The sequence below is a fragment of the Chinchilla lanigera genome, unplaced genomic scaffold (genome assembly GCF_000276665.1).
Source record: "Chinchilla lanigera isolate Chin_1 unplaced genomic scaffold, ChiLan1.0 scaffold00021, whole genome shotgun sequence".
NCBI classification, from domain to species: domain Eukaryota; kingdom Metazoa; phylum Chordata; class Mammalia; order Rodentia; family Chinchillidae; genus Chinchilla; species Chinchilla lanigera.
The window spans coordinates 25644457-25653751 of NW_004955422.1; the positions used below are offsets into that span (position 1 = coordinate 25644457).

The 9295-nt window shown below is 40.9% G+C and overlaps 1 protein-coding gene across 4 annotated transcripts in view; it reads right to left on the reverse strand.

Annotated features, from left to right (window-relative positions):
• Positions 1 to 9295, reverse strand: part of Phf20 (PHD finger protein 20) — a 125036-nt gene that overhangs the window by 80946 nt on the left and 34795 nt on the right. For 3 of the 4 annotated variants that reach the window (XM_005384767.2, XM_013514071.1, XM_005384764.2), the window contains exon 3: positions 1996 to 2167. In XM_005384767.2, coding sequence (XP_005384824.1) covers positions 1996 to 2167 — 172 coding nt within the window. Of the gene's footprint in view, positions 1 to 1995; positions 2168 to 9295 lie in introns of those variants that run through there. The other variant, XM_005384766.1, reaches the window with a different exon arrangement.

Below are 9295 nucleotides of genomic sequence, written 5' to 3' on the forward strand. Positions count from 1 at the left end.
AAAAAAAAAAAAAAAAAAAAAAAAAAAAAAAAAAAACAAGCAAGTTGGAAAACAATACCTCCCCACGAACAGAGGCCTGGGCAGGCATAAAAGAATGAGGAGAAATCCTCCCATATCCAGGATGTGCCCTAAAAGCAAGGCTAAGAGTCCCAGACCATTGGGCAACACACCCAGCTTTACAGCTGGAAGGAGTGTGCCTACTTCAACTTTAGCAAAGCAGTACTCATGCTGTTTAATGTCACTCCACACTTCTAAGAGGTCTTTTACCTGGGGAAGCATCCATTCACCTTTAGTAACTTATTTTGTTTTCCCAAAACACCATTTGCATTGGTAAATTCTGTAGAATAATTACTGAATAATCAAATGGAACATTACTGAACAATCTTAAAGTGCAGGGAGAAAAAACAAAGTGAAACAAAAGGCCAGCCAGAGTTCAAGTTCCTTAGTGAAGATTAAAATGGAAAACAGAACTCGGCTGAGTCAGATCCAAAAGCAGCACAATTACTACAGATATCTCAATATTTGTTTTATATATAATAATTTTTTTTTTTGAGACAGAGTCTCGCTATCTAGTTCAGGCTGACTTGAATTTACTTTGTAGCCCAGCTGGCCTCAAACTCAAGTGATCCACCTGCCTTACCCTCCCCATTGCTGGGATTCAGGCATGTGCCACCACACTTGGCTGTTTTAAAAATTTTTAAACTAGAACTCCGCATGTCAGGGCTCACTTCAGCAGCACATATACTAAAACTTCACATGTCATTTTGAAACCAATACAGTGGTGCCATGGTTCATGAACTTAATTCTTCTCATGATTCTGATCACAAACCAAATTGGATGAGAAATGAATCAAATTCAATGGTTTAAAAAAAAAAAAAAAAATTCAATGGTTTTAGGTTCATTGTTGACCTTTTGGGAAAATGTGACTAGGTTCTCATTCAATTCAGCTTGTAACCAGAAACGCAGAAAAGAAGTTTATGAACTGAGGTACCACTCTAACAGCTCCCTGCATAGTAATGATATTTAGAAAAAGAAACGGAAGGTAGTCCAATCATGCATCCTGCATATGAAGCAACACAGGATCCACACATGAAATGATTAGACAGGAGATAAACTTCATAAATAATCTATCTGTCTAGGATATCTAGTAAACAATGCTCTAGATACAGTGGATCTAGAACTCAATCATTTATTCCTTTATGAAACAAACACATACTGAAGATCTATGATGTGCAAGGCAGTGTTCTAGCAGCTAGAAAAGCAGGAGTATAAAAAGAAATAAAGTGCCAAGCATGGTGGCACATTCCTATAATCCCAGCACTCAGGAAGCTGAGACAGGAAGATTGCCATGAGTTCAAGAACAGTCTGAACTTCATAGCAAGACCCTATCTCAAAAATAAATGAATATCCCAGCACTCAGGAAGCTGAAGCAGGAGGATCGCTGTGAGTTTGAGGTCAGCCTCATCTACAAAGTGAGCTCAAGGCCAGCCTGAAGTGCACTGCAAAACCCTGTCTCACAAAGACAGAAAAAAAAAAGGATGAATGAATGAATGATAACACCTCTGGTTCATCATCAATGCAGCCCCCATGAAGTTAGTTTATAAATTGTAATATTAAGCACATCACACAGATAAAGACTGGGATTGTTTTTTTATTTGGGTTTTTTGTTTGTTTGATTTTTTGAGACAGGGTCTCACTATGCAGTTTAGGCTGACCTTGAACTCACTATGTAGCCCAAGATGGCCTCAAACTCAGGCAATTTTGCCTCAGCCTCCCCAGTGCTGGGATTATAGGCGTGCGCCACCGCACCTGGCTCCCAAACTGGGATTCTTCAGAGCCCTAGGTACCAGAAAAATCTAGGGTTACAACTAATGACCAAAATAAGGACTAGTCCCCAGCTGCCACTGACTTTCCCACAAAAAAATCAAAGGCTAGAACAAAACTCCCTAAGACTGACCCCACTTATTAAAGAACCACCTAGGATCTGTTACTTACAGAAGATCCATCCTCTTCATGTAAACCCTCTTTCCTCAGCTGTATTTTCTCTAAAGGGCGTAAATAAGGACTGTCCCAGCAAAACCACTCATCATAACGATGGTTCCAACGCTTGAAATGGATAAGCACTTTTCCTTCTTCGTAGTCAATGTCTTCTATGTGCGCTGGATACCTGAGTCAGAAAAAATTGAAATTCCTTTAATACCAAACCAAAAATATCCAGAGTCCCCTTCCAAACCTTTCTACTACAGCATGCTACCAAAGTATTACAGGCCGATGCTATGCAACTGGGTCAAATAACAAATTATGGAGGATAACAGACTTGACTTCAAATCTCAGCCTGGATATACCTTAGTTTAAAATATTAAATTAAACCAGATGTGGTACCACACTCATGTCATCTCAGCTCTTAGGAGGCTGAATCAGAAGGTCTGTCACAAGTTCAAGGCCAGCCAAGGCTATAGAGTGAGTTCAGGCCAGCCTACAATACACAGTGAGACCCTTCTCAAAATAATTAATTACAAAAATAATAATAATAATAAACATTAAATTAAGCTTTCAGAGCCCATGTAAAGTAGGTTACAGTGCCAGTTAAAAGAGATGACATACACAAAATGCTTCAGCATGTACAAAGCAGAAAGAAAACATTTAACAGCCAGATTATATTTAACATGTGCCAGTAAGTTTGAATAACCATGCATGCCAGACTGTACCAGACAGTGTTAATTTTAAGCATTTTATAATATGTATAATAGAATAGTATCCAGTTGTTAAAAAAGATGATTCTAGCAGGGCATGGTGGTGCATGCCTGTAATCCCAGCACTAGAAAGTCTGAGGCAGAAGGACCACTGCAAGTTCAAGGCCAACCTGCACTACAAAGTGAGCTCAAGGCCAGCTTGAATTGCATAGTGAAACCCTGTCTCAAAAAGACAAAAATGAAAAAGATGATTCTGCACAGCATGTCGAAAGCTCTCCCATAATCAACTATTATTTTAAATGATGCTGAACATTGTGTATTGTGACCTATTACTTTGTTTTGTTTTGTAGTGCTAAGGATTGACCCCAGGGCCTCATGCATGCTGGACAAGGATGCGTAAGAAAAGAACAGCAACAGTTACTTTGGAAAGTGTGGTCAGTTCAAATAGACAGGTTCTTTGAACCTCCGTTCCACCCTCCTTCTAGCCCGAGATAGGAAAGTCAGCAACATTTCTTTGACTCTCTTACAGTAACTGACAACCAAGATCACAGAGACCCACAGGTTAAGGCCAGGCCTGATGAACTAGTGCAGGGCCTCTCAAGCTTTTGGGGGCCTTCTTAAAATGTGGCTTCTGATTCAGGAGGCTGAGCTAGGACCTAACACCCCTGACATGCCCCCCAAATGATGCTGCTCCTGGTGTGGCCTGCAGTAGCACAGGTCTCAAGTCTGATCACCAGCTTCATGAGCATCAAGCAGCAGGGGCGGGAGTGGCAGTGGCAGTGGCAGTAGTGTCTTATTGGACTCCAGATCACAACTCCAGTTGTAGGCCTCCCAAACTGAAAATCTTAAGGATAACCCCCTTTGAGTCCCACTCCTCCAACCCTCCCAGTAATTTTGTGAGTACCCAATGTTCTGATTTAAATTCTTCTGTGGTTGAAACAACCAAAATGGTTTCTATTTCCAGCACTTAAATTCTGTTGACATAGAGGGAATCGTGGCCAGGCATAGTGGGTACATGCCTGAGATCCCAGCACTTGGGAGACTGAAGCAGGAAGATCACTGCAAGTTCAAGGCCAGCCTGGATTACATGGTGAACTCAAGGATAGAATGAACCACATAGCAAAATCCTGTCTCAAAACACAAAAAGAAGGAAAAAAATGGAAACAAAGCTTTTGTAACTGGGGAGGGGCAGAAAGATTGAAAGGAGGGTAGAGGAATGGGGGGAAAAAAAGAAGTTATATCATGTACAGGTACAAATTCTTTATGATGAACAAGATCATTATGTATATCTAAAATGTACCAATAAAATCTGATTGGAGAAAAACAAAAAAAGGGGACTTGTGTAGGGGGAAGAATAAAATAGAAAGGAAATATTCTACAGGATACTTTTTAATAATTATTTTTCAACCATGCAAATGTTTTGCTCATTTCAAAAATAAAGGATTAGTTAAAAATAAAAGGGCCGGGACTATAGCTCAGCAGCACAGAGCCTGCCTGGCAAGCGTGAGGGTCTGAGTTCGATTCCCAGTACCAAAAAAGAAAGGAAGGAAGAAGGAAGCAAGCAAGCAAGCAAGCAAGCAAGCACAGTAGTCCTCTTAGACACACATGTATTAATCACATTGCTATTCTATCCTGAGAAAGTCTAGAGTCTACATATTTCTCCCCCTACAACTTGGATTTGCAACACTTGTATCCTTGTCTTGTAACCAGCTCCTAGGCTAGTACTGTCCTAACAAGCACAGGCTTTCTAAATGAACAGGCCTACTTTCTAGAGTCTATATGCTGTGTCTTCTTCATTCTTACACTAGTGTCTTCTAAGGCATTTTGCTTGGCATCAACCTGTTATAGTCCCTGCACATACTGAGCATTCAATAAATGTTCAGTGGGGGCCAGCGATATAGCTCAGTGGCAGAAGTGCCTACCTGGCAAGCACAAGGTCTTGAGTTCAATTCCCGCTACCAAAAAAAAAGAAAATGTTCAGCAAATGAATTTTGATCTCCCTGTTCTTCCCAGAGGTCACATGTCCTATCAATTTTCAATTCCGAAGTTCTCAGACTCCAGTTCCCCACTCCAATCTCTTCCCAAGTTCAAGCCATCACCACTTCATGTGGGTCCTTACAGAAATCTGACCCAGTACGCTTTTCAAAATTCCTAATGGTAAAATTAAAAATAAAAATTCCTAATGGTACTATATATTCACGAACCACTCATTATTAAAAGAAGAATTTAAAGTACTAACAGAACAAACAGCACTGAAACTAGTCTTCTATTCCAATCCAACTGACAGCTGTTATAAACACGAGATGTCTTGACAGGAGACTGGCTCACTATGTGATCTAATGAAGTGAATGGTACAGCTGTAGGAAACAAGAAAGAATTTCCTAATCTATTCCTCTCTGAAAATGGGGAGACAGACATGGATATCTCAACTAAAAACTTTCTCTCTCATTCATTCAGTCTACTAGATGCTGGCAACCTGTGTAAAACAGCAAATTGTCCTAACACACCCATACTCAAACCTCTTTAATTGTTTACTATCTCCAGCAACATAGGGCTTCTGGATTAACGGAGTGAATTAATTTTCACAGAACTTAATGTATTTCATTTACAGAACTTTTCTTTACACTGAAATCACATTCTTTTTAGTGTTTACCTTTCAAATTAAAACACTGGTATCTTTATAATCCCCTTACTAATACTATGCCATCACTCAGAAGAGTTAAGGCAGCTCTCCCGATTTTAAAAGATCTCTAAGGTGGCGCAAGCCTGTAATCCCAACACTGACGCAGGAGGATGACTGCGAATTCGAGGCAAGCCTGGGCTACCCAGTGAATTAAGGCTAGCCTGAACTGTAGTGAGACTGTGGCTCAAAAAAAAAAGAAAAAAAGATGTCTAAGAAAGAGGAGAAGAACCAGGGATATAGTTCAGCAGCACAGCACCTGCCTGGCAACTGCGAGGTTGTGAGTTCAATTCCCAGTAACCCCCCCCCAAAAAAAAAAGAGAAAAGAGGAGAAAACTGTCAAAACATAAAATGGCATTTATTTGAGCTGGGTGTGCTGGCACACACCTGTAATCCCAGCACTCGGGAGGCTGAGGCAGAAGGATCTCTTCGAGTTCGAGGGCAGTGAGTTGAAAGCCAGCCTGAACTACATGGCAAGACTCTGTCTTTAAAAATTTTTTTTAAAAAAAAGTATTTGAATGCACTACCATTTATTTGAAAGAAGGGAGAGAGCTAATACATTCAGACCTGTTTTTAAATGGATGGGCTATCCGTGAAAGGATAATCAAGCAACCCAGTTTGCCTTTTGAAAGAGGAATTGGACTGGTAAGGAATGGAGAGGAAATATGAGACCTATTTTATTCAATATATATCTTTCTGTGTATTTTGAATAGGGTAGCTAGTGATCATATTGATCATAGAGTATTTGCACCTGTACATGATACTGCTTTTCTCATTCCCCAACCCTCCCTCCAACCCTCCTCCCCTCTCCATTTACAAAAGCTTTGCGTATCTATTATGTATATCTAAAATGTACCAATAAAATCTGATTTTAAAGAATGAATATTGTACCATAAGAATGCATTACCTATAAAAAGTATGTAACTGAACGTCCTTACTTGGCAAAATAAAAAGCTGGCAACCTCCAGACAAAGTCCAAATTCTTTTGAATTTTCATGGAGGGTGCCTTCTATGAGTCTAGGAAGGTGGGATCCATAGAATCAAGGCTGAACTCCTAGGCCCTCAGGCACACTCAAGTTTTAAAAGAGTCTCTGCACACTCAGCTAGCCTAAAGCTTCTACCTTCCTCCAAAAAGTTCACTGGGCATGGCTATCCTACTGTCTGCAGATGTAAAGAAACCTCTTCAAGAGGCTCAATCCTTTCCCCTTAGCGAAGGTACAGTTTTCTAAAGATAAAGTGGTCATCCCTACTTCCCCAGTGTGTAACATGAAGGCAAGTCACTATGGGAGGTGAGAGCATTAACTGCATTTCAGAGAAGGTAGTAAAGATCATCTCTTTTTTTGAGACGAGGTCTTGCTATGAAGTTCACGCTGGCCTCGAACTCACTATGTAGCTGAGGATGGCCTCAAACTCGCATTTATCCTCCTTGTCTCCACTTCCCAAGTGCTAGGATTCTAGGCATGTGCTATCACACCTGGCTAGCAGGACTTCACTAAGTGCCTTTCAAGCGGCCAGTCAGTTCCAGGTCAAAGAAGGGATTATACACAAAAATGTGCCCAACTCCTGCCCTGGAGGAGAAGTAGACGTATAAACTGATTAAGCGTTAGAACCAGTAGGCTGAACTATAATAAATTACTGATAACCAACTGGTTTTTGCCCAGCAAAATAGTCATATTATCTGGTTCAACATAAAGTAGGCTGGAGAAGATCAGGCAAGGTTAACAAAAGAAAAAGTATCAATAAAACTGCACAGGCGAAAAATAGAAGAAAAAATTTCTAGCAAATCATGTAACAGCCACTAACGAGATTCTAGTTTCCAAACCAACACTGCAGCTGAGACTTCTATTTCTAACCCACAGAAATATCAAACAGAAGGGGTTGGGGTTTTAGCTCAGCAGAACAGCGCCTGCCTGGCAAGTGCAAGGTCGTGAGTTCGATTCCCGGTACCAGAAAAAAAAACAAAAAAGAAAAAGAAAAAAGAAATATTAAACAGAAAAGAGCAGATATTAAATAATAAGCTAATAACATAAACTTGCTGTGGGGAAGGGACAGGGATTAGAGATGGCCAAGAGACTCAGACTTATAGTTTGAATTTTTACAAGGACTTAGCCACATGTAAGTTAAAAAAAAATACCTCTAAATTCAAAGAGCAGATAACCAGTAGTTTCATAAATATTATTTTATGTGCTAACATAACATACTCCCAAAAGTGAATTATTATATAATTATAAAGAAAGAATAGCCAGGTGTGGTAGCGCATGCCCATAATCCCAGCACTTGGGAGGCTAAGGCAGGAGGATCACCATGAGTTTGGGGCTAGCCTGCACTACATAGCAAGACCCTGCCTGGAGGAAAAAAAAAAAAATCAAATTACAGTCCAGAAAGGCAGCATACATCCAAGTACTCAAGAGGCTAAGGGAGAAGGATTTAAAATTTGAGACCAGCCTAGGCAATACAACAATTCAAGACCAGCCTAAAGACCCTGTATCAAAAAAATAATAGTAACTGATTAATATAAAACAAGCTATAAATTACTGCATGTCTTTTTTTTCTTTTTCAGTACTGGGTAGCGAACATAGCGCCTCACATTGAGATAGGAGGAGACTGGGATGTGGCAAAACTGGCTGGGGTAGAAGACACGACCTGTTAATTACAAGATCCTGGACACATGCACAGACTATGCCCAAAGCCCTTTATGTGGCCTCGCCATGAGAACTTGAGCATGTTTTCAATAGGATGGCCTAGATCTGACGTCAGCCTGAGACGTGGGATCCCAGCACTGCCTCTAAGGACTCATATGTAGAAGTTCTGCCAGATTTTCTTGAGATTGCAAGGTCCTGAGTTCAATTCCCGATACCAAAAAAAAAACAGAGACAGACAGACAGAGAGGGAGAGAGAGGGAAGGGAGAGACAGAGACAGAGACAGAGACAGAGACAGAGAGAGAGACAGAGAGGGAGAGGGACAGAGAAACAGAGAGAGAGAAGGAGAGGGAGAGGGAGAGAAAGACAGAGAAAGAGAGACAGAGAGAGACAGAAAGACAGAGACAGAGACAGAGACAGAGAGAGAGACAGAGAGAGAGAGGGAGAGAGAGAAACCAGGAAGGGCTTGCTATCCATCCTGATCTTCCATGATAGCTAATGCTGCATTTCCCAGACTCAGCATGTACTTTTATTTTTGCTTTTACCCTCTTTTTCTCTTTACTCAGCCCAGGCCCCCTCTGCAATCCCACTTTTAACTTTCTCAAACTTGGCCACTGTTCTTTGCTCCTTTTGTTCAATTCTTTGTTCAAGACAAGAAGAACCTGGAATCTAACTCTAGAGGGAAAGGTAAGCAACGCAGAACCCAGTACCTTTTAGTAGATGAGTCACTTTTAGAAGCACACTACCCGATAACACCATGTGGTAAGTAAGCACTCTACCACATCTTGCCAGCCCTTTCTTAAAATTTCATTTTGAGACAAGGTCTTATTAAATTTTCAGGCTGGCCTCCAGCTTGAGATTCTCCTGCCTCAGCCTCCCAAGTAGCTGATTTAGCAGGCATGCACCACTAACCTAGAACACAAACAAGATTTTTAAAGAGCTACACAAATACACAATTACTAAGCACTTTATAGGGCAGGAACAGTAGTTAATGTTTTGATTGCATTATTCAACAGTCCTGAATTTACATTATGAGACAACAAACTGCTAGGCCTATGCTTATAGTTCCAGCATTTGGGAGAATGAGTTAAGAGAATCAGTAGAGCTTTAGAGTTCAAGACAAGCCTGTGTAGCTGGGCATAGCGGCCCAAGCCTGTAATCCCAGCACTTGGGAGGCTGAAGTAGGAGGATCGTTGCGAGTTGGAGGAGGCCAGCCTGGGCTACAAAGAGAGCGAGGCCAGCCTGAACTGCAGAGCAAGACTCTGTCTCAAAAAGACAAAGA